Here is a 14,524-nt window from a genome sequence, read left to right as displayed (position 1 = left end):
CATATCCACCGATTCACCATTTTCAGGGCAGTATGAACATGTTTTCTAAGTCCACTCTGTACATCAATATTTAATGTCCCTGCCATTTATTCAATGTGGCCTACTAAAACTGACTTCCCAAAGGGCATTACCTCATAGTTGTCAGAATTAAATTCCATGTGCCAGCTTCCAAGCTGATCAGTCCCAATGTATTTAAACAAAACTTCTCTGCTATCTACGACTCCAATTTTGTGTCCTCTGTCAATTTTTAAAATTATACCACTTGCATACACAGCATATACCAAGCAAAATCCTAGCACAAATCTTACACACCACATATTACAGATTTCTAGCCATTAAAACAACTGTTTATTCTCTTTCTCCTTTCACAAAGCCAATTAGAAATGAAGAAGTCAGAAATTAGCAGAAATATACTCAAAAGTACACATTTTGGGAGGAAAATTTGTATAACTACCTAAAATGTAATTAGAGCTTAAAATTATGCATCTTAGAAAGTCGGAAGTTAATTTAATGGTCTGATATGTCTGAATTATGTTACCTGTGTTTTACTGGTGACACCTGAATTCAGTGTACTTTTTCCATGATTTAGATTAAGTAGCACAGTTAATGATCCATTCTTGGGAACAAAGTTTTGTTCTCTGTACAGCTTGACTGATGACTAGCATTTAGAGACTAATTAGTGAGAAAAATATAGATGTTGCAGAAGTACAACAGAAATTCTTTGTTATTTTATAAATGTATTCAAGATTTGACAATCTACAATAATAAGTAATGCTAAAACTAACCTGGCAGTACTTGAAATCTAAATTTAAACTTTACTACATATTCAAAGCTGTCTTAGAAAAGGAATTTTCTTACAAGGCCAGTATTAGATATAGGGAACTAAAAATACAATAACTGTATTGATTCATCAATTAATAATCTGCCCCAGCCCCAAGATGCTCATAAGAAGCTTGCATGTTAATAAAACAGACCACAAGATGGCGCTGTATTATGCTGTGCCATTAAATTGTAACTTCCTGTCCCTTTTATAGAATTTTATTGGATTTGTTTATAGAAAAGGAAGAGAAGTTATTGTGGATTGCATTGGTTATAAAGAAAATATTAAAAGCCTATTGCAGGATAATTTTGGCTCCTTGGGCTTCAATGCAGCAAAGATACTCATCTGGAATTTTACTGGGAAATTTTATTGTGGGTTCTATTATGGGAAGCACAATGGGACTTAAGCCAAATGGTGTTTATTATAGATAAATGACGTGGGACTTCAGCCATTGTGAACCTTTGATGAACAATCAGAATCAGGTTTATTATCACTGGCATATTTCATGAAATTTGTTGTTTTGCACAGTACAGTGCAATATGCAAAATATTAATGTAAGTTACAATAAGAAATATATAAATGAATGGTGCAATTAGAAGGCAAAATATTGAGTTAGTGTTTATGGGTTCATGGACTGTTCAGAAAACTGATGGTGGAAGGAAAGAACCTGTTCCTGAAATGTTGAGTGTGTGTCTTTAGGCTCCTGTACCTCCTCACTGATGGCAGAGGGGAAGAAGCTGTTCCTGAATCATTGAGTGTGTGTCTTTAGGCTCCTGTACCTCCTCACTGATGGCAGAGGGGAAGAAGCTGTTCCTGAATCATTGAGTGTGTGTCTTTAGGCTCCTGTACCTCCTCACTGATCGTAGCAATGAGAAGTGGCTTGTCTTGGATGGATCACCTTTGATGATCTATTGGTAACAGAACGGTTACGTAACTATTCCACTAGAAATCACTGGTCATGCTACTTCAAATTAACATCGTAATAAGCAAGAATTTATGCATCATTCATTTTGAAATATACGAGGGGTGATTGATAAGTTTGTGCCGTAGGGTAGAAGGAGTCAATTTTAGAAAACCTAGCACATTTATTTTTCCTACATTTACACACTTAGTACAGCGGTCGTGGAGCATACGGATCCCTTCTTTGTAGAAGTCGGCGTCTTGGACCTCCAGAAGTGGTCCACAGCAGGGGTGATTGATAAGATTGTGGCCTAAGGTAGAAGAAGATGAGTTATTAACTTCAAACTTTCTATATTTTCATTCAAAGAGTTGAACTGCACTTGCATGTAGTGAGAGCTGTATAACTCATCTCCTTCTACCTTAGGCCACGAACTTATCAATCACCCCTGCTGTGGACCACTTCTACAAAGAAGGGATCCGTATGCTCCACGACCGCTGGACTAAGTGTGTTAAATGTAGGAGGGGACTATGTTGAAAAATAAATGTGCTAGGTTTTCTAAAGTTGACTCCTTCTACCTTAGGCCACGAACTTATCAATCACTGCTCGTAAATACACTTCCTTTAATATTCTGCATGTTCTTTGCATAAATACTTTAAATGATCTGGATAAAATTTACCCATTGGTTGAATGTGGTAAATGAAACACTTAATTAGCAATGAAGTATTACACTTTCAAGAAAATGTCAAACAGACCTACATTATGGTTGGTAATGAACTGAGTAAGGATGTAGTCAAAAATAATGGGTAACTATGTCTAGACGGCAATTCACAAAATAAATAGGATCCTTAATTACATTTCTGTGTAACATAGAGCATAATGTGGAAAGGGTCATTCTCTTTCTGTGGTGACCTAATCGAGCCATGACTTGATACCAACGAGTCAGGAGGTATTCAGAGCTTGAAAGTTTAAAAAGAAACTAAAGATACCGACTATCTAAAGTAAACTCAGGAAATGCTGGAATTGTGTAGCAGGCCACGCTGCATCTATGGGAAGAGAACCTGACGTTAACCTGAAACATTAACTCTGTTTTTTTTCTCCCCATGGATCTGGCCTGACCTGTTAAGTATTTCCAGCATTTTCTGTTTTTACTTTGTATTATATTATAGAGATTCAGCAGCAGTGCAGAGAATAAGCAGGTAAATCCCTACACCGAGGATACTGGAGAAATGTCGACTTTTCAGGCTTCAAATGAAGCAACTCAAACAAGGAGCTGTTCCAAGTAGCTTTGATTTATTGCATCCTGTTTAGACATTAGTAGTTGGAAGAGAGGCACAGGGACAAACTGATGAAAAAGATTTGGAACTGATGTCTGTAGATTGAAGTTTTGGATAGCATAATGGAGGCGAAACTTAGGATAATTCAAGAGACAGTTGAGCAGTGTGATGATAGACCCTGGGGGTTGTTCTGAACTAACATTGATTGGAACTTGTTATTCAACTGTACGTCCTAATTAAATAACATGAGACAACAAGCAAGACATTTGTGTAATGCACAAAATCTGTACTTTTGTATTGTTTTCAATTAAGCATGTTGGCATGAGTATAGCATTCTGCTTGCTGTATATTCAGAGCATAGCATGACTTGTTTCCTTTCCCACTCATTTAATTTTAACTTCATGCCAAACAGCTTCTTCATTTGATTTCTGTTCATGCAGCTTTTGCTCCATCATTGATTTACCCAATAAGATTGATCTGGTTGATAATGTGTATGCCATGGCCTTACTGGTTTTCTGCCTGTATTCTGCTGAATTATCTTGAGAAAACTTGATTCATTCACCTTATTTTTCATCATGGGCCACAAACTAAACAACGGCGTGATTGAAAGGCCACTTCCAGAAATATTTCAGTATGTTTTCGGCAGACTGATGAGATAAAGTTTGGTTTTTTTTGTCCTGTAAAGCTGCTGACTTTGAACAAATCAAAGCTGGGTTGTAAAAAAGATACATTGAATTGCCCAGTTAGTGCTGAGCCTCCACTCTTTACCGTTAAAACATTGCCTTAGCAGTAACAATATTGAGAGGATTTAAAATTCAACAGCAAACCAAGTAATGAATGAAAGCCGAGAATAATACATGACTTCTAAAGGTCACGTACAAAGAAAAGTGTGGGTCCCAAACCACAGTATTGGTACCAAGTGTGAACTGGAACATAGGCATTCATAAATTACTGTCACAAGTTATATGAACATGTTTGAGTTTCTAATTTATAAAATTACTTTTAATATAACTTTATGGAGCAACAGATGTGTGTTTCACATATCTGTATTAAAATAAAATTTTATTGTACATTTTTGAAATCAAAAGTTAATTTTAATTATTTGTGAACCATATATTTGGCTTCATGGAAGGCTAGAAATTATAACCTATTTTAAGTGCAGCAATTTCTCTTCAAATTGTGCAACAAATTTTAAGAGCTCTTAGTTACTCACTGTATTTAATGTGTTCCAGGTATCCTGGTACCTTTGAAGCAGTCTTTTGTTACTGAGAAGGTAACTGTAGTCCTGATGAAAAACCTGGAGACAGCTGCTTCACTTTCAGAGTTTCTAGGTGAACTTCTGGATGCCCTAGAAAACCGAGGCGCTGAAAATGCCTTCACTTTCCAGCATGGTACAGTGTCACCTATTTTTATGTTTAGTCTATTATAAATATTTAAAAAAATATGCATAACAAGTCACTTAGTGACAAGCTAACAAGCTTCAGGATTCAGGATTGTCAGTATGATGTGGAAATGCAGGAAATGACGAACTCTAATTTGGATCATTTCATGGCACAACAATGGCAGTTGTTTCTAATTTACTCTGTGGGAGGCTGATCTATATTGGCAGATCCTGAAGAGAGCACATGCTGCACAGGGACTTGAAAATGTCATCATGGTGTCACACACCATTTCCTGCTCTGGATTTCAAGAAACCTTGGAGTCTGCCACTGTGTCAATTAAAATTAGCAATGTGTTTTTTTTTTAATTTTTGAGGTAATAATCTATAAAATAAAGTAGCTGATTGTCATTTTTCTCTACAATATATTCTACCACTTGAATACCAATTAAATGATTTGCGTGTTTGCAACTTTTTGAAATTCTACTGAAGATAATATTCTAAAATTGTGGTAAAACATTTGTGTTTCCTTTAGTCAAAAAATAGCCAGACCCATTTTTGCTGAGCAGTTTCGCTTTCTTGCCCAAAAAGGTCCTGGAATCTCAAGCAAAGAACAAAATGCTGGAGGAATTAAGGGTGTCAAAATTTTGGTCATGATGTCCAGGTGAAGAGTTTTGACCCAAAATGTCAGCTGTCCATTTCCCTCCAAAGATGCTCTTTGACCTGCTGTGTTCTTCCAGCAGTTTGCTTTTTGTGCTCTGTACAGGGCTTACCTGGCAGGAGTGCGTGTCCGGTGGTAGCATGTCAACTGTTCACTGGTCACTGGTTGATTTCAATTTCAACTGAAGTTACATAGTGTCTCTGCTCCCATTTTCTTATTCCCACTAAACTTCAAAAATTCAATGGTACACTTTTTATGTAATATCACCACCTAATGCAATGTTCATAGTGAGAATATTAATGGAAACACAGGATCCGATGAGGCAGAATGAACATTGTACAATAAAGTAGATATAATAGCAAAGAAACAGTTGCGTAGCAGTTAGCACAGCACAATTACATCTTCGGGTGTCAGAGCTTGGACTTAAACCCCTGCAGGTCTGTACGGAGTCTCTGTACATACTCCCTGTGGAACATGACAGTTCTCTCTGGGTCCTCCTGTTTCGTCCCACAGTCTAAAGATGTGCCAGGTAGTCAGTTGGTCGTTGTAAGTTGTCCCGTGATTAGGTTAGGGTTAAATCAGGGCTATTGGGAGTTGCTGGGTGGTGAGTTTCAAAAGGCCAGGAGAACCAGTTCCATGTTGTATCTCTAAATAAAATAAAATCTTTTCCTGTGACCACAGCTTGCTCTAAAATGAAGACTTTACATCTGGGCGTCACGATAGTGTAGCGGTTATAGGTTTATATATAGGCATATGTTAGTCTCGAGAGACCATGGATTTGCGCCTTGGAATGTTTCCAGGGCGCAGGCCTGGGCAGGGTTGTATGGGAGACCGGCAGTTGCCCATGCTGCAAGTCTCCCCTCTCCACGCCACCAACGTTGTCCAAGGGAAGGGCAAGGGCCGATACAGCTTGGCACTGGTGTCGTCGCAGAGTAATGTGTGGTTAAGTGCCCAGCTCAAGGACACAACACGCAGCCTTAGCTGAGGCTCGAACTAGCGATGTTCAGATCGCTAGACCAACGCCTTAACCACTTGGCCATGCGCCAACATTGTAGCGGTTAGCACGAAGCTATTACTGCTTGGGGTGTCAGTGTTTGGAGTTAAAGTCGGACATCATCTGTCCTTCCTGTGGGATGCGTGGGTTTTCTCCAGATCCTCTGGCTTCCGCCCACAGCAGAAGGGCCTGTTTTGCACTGTATCTCAATAAATAAATAACGATATCAGAGATAGACCCCAATATTGAGATTTAGTTCCCATTATGCACTGAATGAATCCTAGTGGTGAGTATATCCCACAGTTGCTACTGCATGTGCCTGCTATAATTCTGGTTAACGTCAAGTAAAAAGAGTTATTAGAAATGCTCCATCACAGTCACTACTTCAGAAGCCTCAACGTAATTCCAGCCTCAATCGAGGTGCAAAACTGCCATCATCTCCTCTTGATTAGAACGTTGCTGTTGGGTCTAAGCTGTGTGTTCGTGCAAAAGGCTCGATTCCCAACTTGATACCGGTACTCTGTACTTGACAGTGTGAATCCTTGAGAGTTTCACTGACATCTTATCTGTGGGCACAGGAGTAAGGTTTACCTGCATTTCTGGCAATTAGCTCTGAATCAGATGTGTCCTTTTGTTAAATGAATCCAATTAACATTCAAGCCTAATGTCACACCTCACCTTTGAATGCCTCATTATTCCCTGGTGTTTGAGATACTACATTTTAAACCAATCAGTGAAAATGGTACTTTCAAAATAACATTTTGCTTTATTACATTAATAATATGCCAACATTTATAATCTAGTGAATTCCTTGGAAAATAGCTGAAAGTCAGTGACAGTTAAATATTGTGAAAAAATCCCTTATTTAGGAGTCCTGAATTCCTTAAATTTTCTAGAATTCTAAAATGCAACCACAAAATGATTTTACCCAAGTATTCTATACTGAAACTGAAACTTTTTAAAGATGAAAAGATGAACTTTGGTTATAAAACCCATGAAACACTACCTCACTACTTGTTTTTTTTACCTTTTTTTGCACTAATTTAATTTCTTGAAGGTGAGAGGGGGGTAGGTTCAAGGTGGATGTGAGAAGCAAGTTTTTTTACTCAGAGTGGTGGTTGCTTGGAATGCGCTCCCTGGTAAAGTGGTAGAGGCAAATACATCAGAGGCTTTTAAGAGGTGTTTAGATAGGCACATGAAGAAGATGGCGGGGTTGTGTAGGCAGGAGGGATTACTTTTGGGGTTTTTTGATTTATTTATTAGTTGGTTTAGCACAACATTGTGGGCCGAAGGGCCTGTTCCTGCGTTGTACTGTTCTATATTCTATACACTGTATTTGTCCTCAATGAGAGTTAAACAACCTCAGCCATTCACTTCCTCTTTTCTACTACACCAAATTGGAAAATAAATCAAGTGTTCTTTGTCCAACAGCACTACTAATGCATGTATTGTATTTAATAAATCATATATTGAAGATCATTAATTACTAGTGGTTGCTGCAGAATGTATATCATTTAACAATTCTGCAAAGACAGATTACTTGGGCGTTATGTTTCAGCATGCAATATTTATTTATTTAATTTAACCCAATGCTGTGTTTTTTTTGAATAAATGAAGCATACCTTATCAAGCTAAATGAGGGTATGGATAATTTAGTATCTTATTAAGCTAAATGAGGCATGGATGAATTTGATAGAACACATGAAAAATCAAAGGAGATAATTAACTCATGGCATCATTCAATATTGTATGAAATATTTGGAACATAACACATGTAAGTCATTTTATCTCCTCTCATATGTTCTGTTCAAAGAACATGGCTGATCTGTGACATAATGCCATGTCCCTGTATCGATTAATACTTCTGGTCAACAACAAAATAAATTTGATCCAACATAAATTGCCATTTTACTTTATGGTACATGTTTCATATTTATATCAACCTGTGTGCTGAGGTGTTCTCTAACTTAACCACCGCAAGGCTTGAGACTTTGATTTTCCCAACTGGCAGAGTTGTTTTTCTCAACATCATCATTTCCTATACCTTGAAGTGTATAATTATTATTTAACCTATTAAAATGCAAGCAGCATGATCCTAATATCTAATCTTTTTTAATTTGAAGGGTAGGAATCCAGCTGTCAATCTGATTTTTCTACACTTTGACCTCCAAGGTCAATGTTTCTATCCTTGTTAAAGGTGCATCAGAACTGCTCGTTACACTAAATGTAATAATTTAGGGTTTTATGGAATTGTATTAGTAGGCAGCCGTCGATCCCAGGGGATCATGGGTTTGCCCCTCTGGTGGACTGTGTCCTCTCCAGGGTGCAAGCCTGGGCGGGAAGATTTGAAGAACCAGCTGTTGCCCACGCAGCGGGTTCCCCCTCTCCACGTCACTGATGTAGTCCAAGGGAAGGGCAAGTGCCGATACAGCTTGGCACAGTGTTGTCGCAGAGGTTGCCAGAGTGAAGTTGTAAACAACATCAAACTGCCTTAGGGTCCCCAGCTCCAGATTTCTTCCTCAGGGTTTACTCCCAAAGCCTTTCCCGCGGGTGGGTATGGCCGCAGGGCAGCGGCGGTTTAAAGTCAGAGTTTTCCTTCTCCTAGGCGGGCTGCCATTCATGGCTGACGAGCCCCACCTGCCTGAAGCAACGGGTTTTGAGGCACCAGTGGTCCACCTTTGCCCCTTTTCTTGTCAGTAGGAACAGTTCCGCTGGACCTAATGACTAAGCCACACGTGAAGGCCAAGAGTTGGATTTGGTTGTCAAAGGCTGTTAGAGATGCACGCCATTTGGAGCTTATCCCCACAACCACGCCTGGCTATGACAACCTTAAGAATCAGAATCAGCTAGCCCTGAAAATGGATGGCGCTGGAGTGCTGGGCCCATACCCAGCCGTCACTGGCACAAAAATTGTATTATAAAGACTATTACAAAATTAATGTAATAATTTTTCAAATCTCTGGAAATAGTGGTTGGTGTTGCTTTAGACTTGATTATTTTCTGGGCATATCCATGGCATTTTAATAATCTTCGCACAAGTCATTATGAAGCACTACAGGTTTTAGATTTAGGAGAAAGGTACTCTGTCATCTTTGAAAAATTATTTCTTGCTTTCTATTTAAGTATATGTTAATTAAGGACATATCATAATGATAGTTACAAAAGGATATTACCCAAGGCACTGAGGGTCTGTTGACAAAATCCTGATATCAACTTGGAAATTATTCAAATGTCACATTTTATTGTCTAATCTACCATTCAATAATGCCATCATGGTGACATTAAATGCGGTAAAATATAACTCAATTCAGAATGTATTTATATCCTACTTTTTAAAAAATTTTATATGTTTCTTTTCCTTCCATGTACTGACATGTGCATCTATGAGGTTTGCTTAAGTAGAGGGGAAAATTAGAAATTCATCCATTCCAATTTACTGTGACATACAAGAAGATATTCAATCCATCAGGTCCTTGCCTGCTCCCAACAGTCTTATAACAATCTTATCAGTCCTATTCTTCTCTAGTCCTGCTACTTATTCAGTCCCTTTGATTCTCTTGCCACATAGCTGAGAGATAATTTATGAGAGCCATTTACCACAGCAGCACATTACTGGTGCTAATAAAATTGCTCTGCTCCAAATATATCAGTACAAATAAGAACAAAATTCTAATTATTTTTAAGAAAGTTTTGAAATAATAAATATGTTGATATCTTATAAAGTATCTTTTGATGCAAAGATACAGAGATATGCCTAATAATTGAAATATCTTCTTCTTGGGCCCTTGGCTCCCAGTGGTGTGTGACCTCCTGAGTCCATCGTCAAAAGTCAGTGGTACGGTTGGAGTTCAGCAGCGTTTCTGTAATCCGTGGTATCACTGTACAGGGGATTATCCTATACTGCTTCACAGCCCTATTGGACACCCTTGCCTGTTTCCACCTCTCTCAGCTGAAATATAAATTTTCTGTATTAAATTCCTCCTGCAGAACTTCTGCAACCATAATAGAAGAACAGATTCAGAAGAAAAATCAATACTAAAAGAAAAAAAATAACAATATTGCAGTTCTAAACTTTAAATTAACACACTGTTATCAAACTACCTTAAATACCGTACTTTCCAAATACAGTTCGGGTGTCTAACTGTCCCGTTTTGGATAAGGCTTAGGAAGGTGTACGCAGAGGAGAAGAGAAGGAATGTCAAAGTAAAGTTTGGAATGCAGCAGGAAAAATAAAGAACCATGATGCATCTCATGTAATATTGGTTAATGCACTGAAGCACTAATCAAGGGACAAGAAACTTTGCACTTCAGGTAGTTGTAGGAACAGGACTGGGAGATTATTGAAAATACATGAGTAGACCGTTACTTCTTTGGAAAATGATAACTGCTCAGTAAGATATATGATACTGGAAAATATATTTTGGATCCAGAAATAAAATGCTACAGGCACTGGAAATTTGTAATAACATGTTGGAAATAATCATCAGGGCAGGCAGCATCAGTGGAGGTAGAACCAGCTAAAGCCAGACCGTCTCTTTTTTAAAATCAGAAGCATTGTGAAAATTCTGAAGCAGATCAGTTGCCTCCCTCATTTTCATTCACTAACTTTTCTTTTCAAATTGTCAAGCCTCCTGTGTAGAGGTTCTACAGCATAATGGAGTTTTATGAAGTTGTAAAAGGAATAACTTGCAGATTAGTTTTCCACATTGCAAGTCCAGATAGATGTTACATTCCATAGCATTAAAGGACTGTAATTAACAGCGTCTGTTCATTATTCTATTATTACTTCTGATTTACAGTCAATGGAAATTCAGATACCTATTACTTCAAAGAAGATAGTTTTCTGATAGGAACAATGACAAAGACAAAGCTTCAAAGTTCAGATTTAATGGTGCAACAACATTTTCGATGGGTACAGCTTCGATGGGATGTGGAGCCTATCAGTGGTTTGCTTCAAAGATTCCTCAAAAGACAAGTTATTCACAAGGTAAGAACACTTTCTTGTGATGGTGATTTGTAACGGAGATTATATTACAAATTGACCTGACTTTACAGCAAGTTATCAAAAAAGGAATTTATTTTTATACTAGTGTTCAACATTCTTGAACTTAATTGGCCAGTCCTTATCTATTATCCTTTTGCCAAATATATGTGGAGTAAATTAGCATTATTGCTCACTCTAGTTCCTTTTTCAATAATTTCAGTATTATGCCATCTTGCAACCTATTTAGTCACTGAGTATTCTTCTGCAAAGCAGAAGTTGGTCATGTTAAGAACATGAATAACCCACCTGTATCAGAGTTATATTTTTTTATCTCTGACATATAAAATAAAATTTGTTGATTTGCAGCATCAGTATACGGCAATATGTAAAAATCACTAAGTTACAGTAAGAAATACATAAAAAATTAATTAAGTTGTGTAAAAATCTGTAAAATGCTGCCTCCAATTCCCTTATTTTCAGTGTAGATCAGTAGAGTTAAATCCTAAATAGCTATGCAGATGAATAAAATTAGTTACTGTTAAACTTCTAATTAGCATTGTTATTTTAATCTGCAATTAATCAAAACTACAATTAGAAGATATGAGCAAGTTAAACAAGGGTTAGCTTTGAATCAATCTTAAAGGCCAAGTTAGCTGTAGATCTATTGCAGTATCAGGTTTAAGGAGATATGGTCATAGAGCTAAGCTACAGCAAATAGTGAGCATTAAACCCATCTGTATATTAATTTGATCTATATCATGATTAACAAGAAGAGATGGATGATTAAACCTGAAACACTTCTGGTTAAGGTTACTAATCAATGAGATTTTTGATCTTACCCCTATTTCTTGCTAAGTTACCTGAAACTAATACAAGTTGTACCACAAGTATCGTTTTACTTTTGAATGGAAAGGCAGTCTAGGTTCCTGATTATCATTCCTCTGCAGCTAATTTGGCATGTTACCAGCTAAACACTTTACCTGGTTTAACTCGGGCTGTTTTGGTGGAACTTCATTTTGCCAAAAGTCTTGTAAAGCTTGCCAACATGAAATGAGCCACCATATCAGAACCAGTGGAATTGTTCCCCCTAAAAAGATTAAGTCTTCATAAGGAAAGTGCAACAAGATTGGTGTACAATGGATGTAGAGTGAGTTAAGAGATGAAGTAAACCTTTTGGTGTTGCAGCAAAAGCTGAGAAGTCTAATTCCCAGTTTGAAGCAGTTGTTCAGCCATATTTTGCAGCCACTGAAGTTCGCTGCTGACTACAAAGATCTAGTAATATCTGTGTCATGGAATTTCCCATTTCCTCTTTGTTTGCTTTTAATTATCATTATAATGGGACAAATGGTGTCCACCGGTAGTAATACTATCAAGAAGCTGAACAGTCAGGCTCATGGAAGAATTAATACAGACACCAAATCAAGGAGAAAAATGCATCATTTTAGCAAGGTACTGAACATAATATAAAACAAGAACAGACAATGAGTAGGAGACAAAATGTCATTAACTTTACAAATATATTGTAAAACAGATTAATGGTAAATGTCAGATGGAGATTGTCTACCATATAACAGTTACAGCACAGAAACAGGCCATCTCGGCCCTTCTAGTCCATGCTGAACGCTTACTCTCACCTAGTCCCACTGGCCCGCACTCAGCCCATAACCCTCCATTCCTCTCCTGTCCATATACCTATCCAATTTTACTTTAAATGACAATACTGAACCTGCCTCTACCACTTCTACTGGAAACTCGTTCCACACAGCTACCACTCTCTGAGTAAAGAAGTTCCCCTAAACTTCTACCGCGTGTTACCCCTAAACTTTTGCCCCTTAACTCTCAACTCATGTCCTCTTGTTTGAAACTCCCCTACTCTCAATGGAAAAAGCCTATCCACATCAACTCTATCTATCCCCCTCATAATTTTAAATACCTCTATCAAGTCCCCCCTCAACCTTCTACACTCCAAAGAATAAAGAACTAACTTCTTCAACCTTTCTCTGTAACTTAGGTGCTGAAACCCAGGTAACATTCTAGTAAATCTTCTCTGCACTCTCTCTAGTTTGTTGACTTCTTTCCCATAATTTGATGACCAGAGCTGTACACAATACTCCAAATTTGGCCTTACCAATGCCTTGTACAATTTTAACATTACATCCCAACTCCTACACTCAACGCTCTGATTTATAAAGGCCAGCATGCCAAAAGCTTTCTTCACCACCCTATCCACATGAGATTCCACCTTCAGGGAACTACGCATCATTATTCCTAGATCACTCTGTTCTACTGCATTCTTCAATGCCCTACCGTTTACCATGTATGTCCTATTTTAATTAGTCCAACCAAAATGTAGCACCTCACATTCATCAGCATTAAACTCCATCTGCCATCTTTCAGCCCACTCTTCTAACTGGCCTAAATCTCTCTGCAAGCTTTGAAAACCTACTTCATTATCCACAACACCACCTATCTTAGTATCATCTGCATACTTACTAATCCAGTTTACCACCCCATCATCCAGATCATTAATGTATTTGACAAACAACATTGGATCCAGTACAGATCCCTGAGACACAACACTAGTCACCGGCCTCCAACCTGACAAACAGTTATCCACCACTACTCTCTGGCATCTCCCATCCAGCCACTGTTGAATCCATTTTACTACTTCAATATTAATACCTAACGATTGAACCTTCCTAACTAACCTTCGGTGTGGAAACTTGTCAAAGGCCTTATTAAGTCCATATAGACAACATCCACTGCTTTACCCTTGTCAACTTTCCTAGTAACCTCTTCAAAAAATTCAATAAGATTTGTCAGACATGACCTTCCACGCATAAATCCATGTTGACTGTTCCTAATCAGACCCTGTCTATCTAGATAATTATATATACCATCTCTAAGAATACTTTCCATAAATTTACCCACCACTGATGTCAAACTTACAGGCCGATAATTGCTAGAGCAATACACCAATCCTCCGGCACCATCCCCGTTTCTAATGACATTTGAAATATTTCAGTCAGAGCCCCTGCTATTTCTACACTAACTTCCCTCAAGGTCCTAGGTAATATCCTGTCAGGGCCCAGAGAGTTATCCACTGTTATATTCTTTAAAAGTGCCGGTAGTTCCTCTTCTGAAATCATCATAGTTTCCATAACGACCCTACTTGTTTCCCTTACCTTACACAATTCAATATGCTTCTCCTTAGTTAATACCGAAGAAAAGAAATTGTTCAAAATCTCCCCCATCTCTTTTGGCTCCACACATAGCTGTGCACTCTGATTCTCTAAGGGACCAATTTTATCCCTCACTATCCTTTTGCTATTAATATAACTGTAGAAACCCTTTGGATTTATTTTCACCTTACTTGCCAAAGCAACCTCGTATCTTATTTTAGCTTTTCTAGGTTTCTTTCTTAAGATTCTTTTTACATTCTTTATATTCCTCGAGTGCCTCATTTACTCCATGCTGCTTATATTTATTGTAGATATCTCTCTTTTTCCAAG

At 37.9% G+C, this 14,524-nt stretch overlaps 1 protein-coding gene across 5 annotated transcripts in view; it reads left to right on the top strand.

Moving 5' to 3' along the window:
• Nucleotides 1-14,524, top strand: part of cttnbp2 (cortactin binding protein 2) — a 162,020-nt gene that overhangs the window by 118,503 nt on the left and 28,993 nt on the right. For all 5 annotated transcript variants that reach the window (XM_073059524.1, XM_073059526.1, XM_073059527.1 and 2 more), the window contains 2 exons: nt 4,228-4,386; nt 10,828-11,015. In XM_073059524.1, the coding sequence (XP_072915625.1) occupies nt 4,228-4,386; nt 10,828-11,015 (347 nt within the window). The remainder of the gene's footprint in view (nt 1-4,227; nt 4,387-10,827; nt 11,016-14,524) is intronic.

This window comes from Hemitrygon akajei, chromosome 10 (genome assembly GCF_048418815.1).
Source record: "Hemitrygon akajei chromosome 10, sHemAka1.3, whole genome shotgun sequence".
Classification (NCBI taxonomy): Eukaryota; Metazoa; Chordata; class Chondrichthyes; order Myliobatiformes; family Dasyatidae; genus Hemitrygon; species Hemitrygon akajei.
This window is presented reverse-complemented; position numbering and strand designations above follow the sequence as displayed.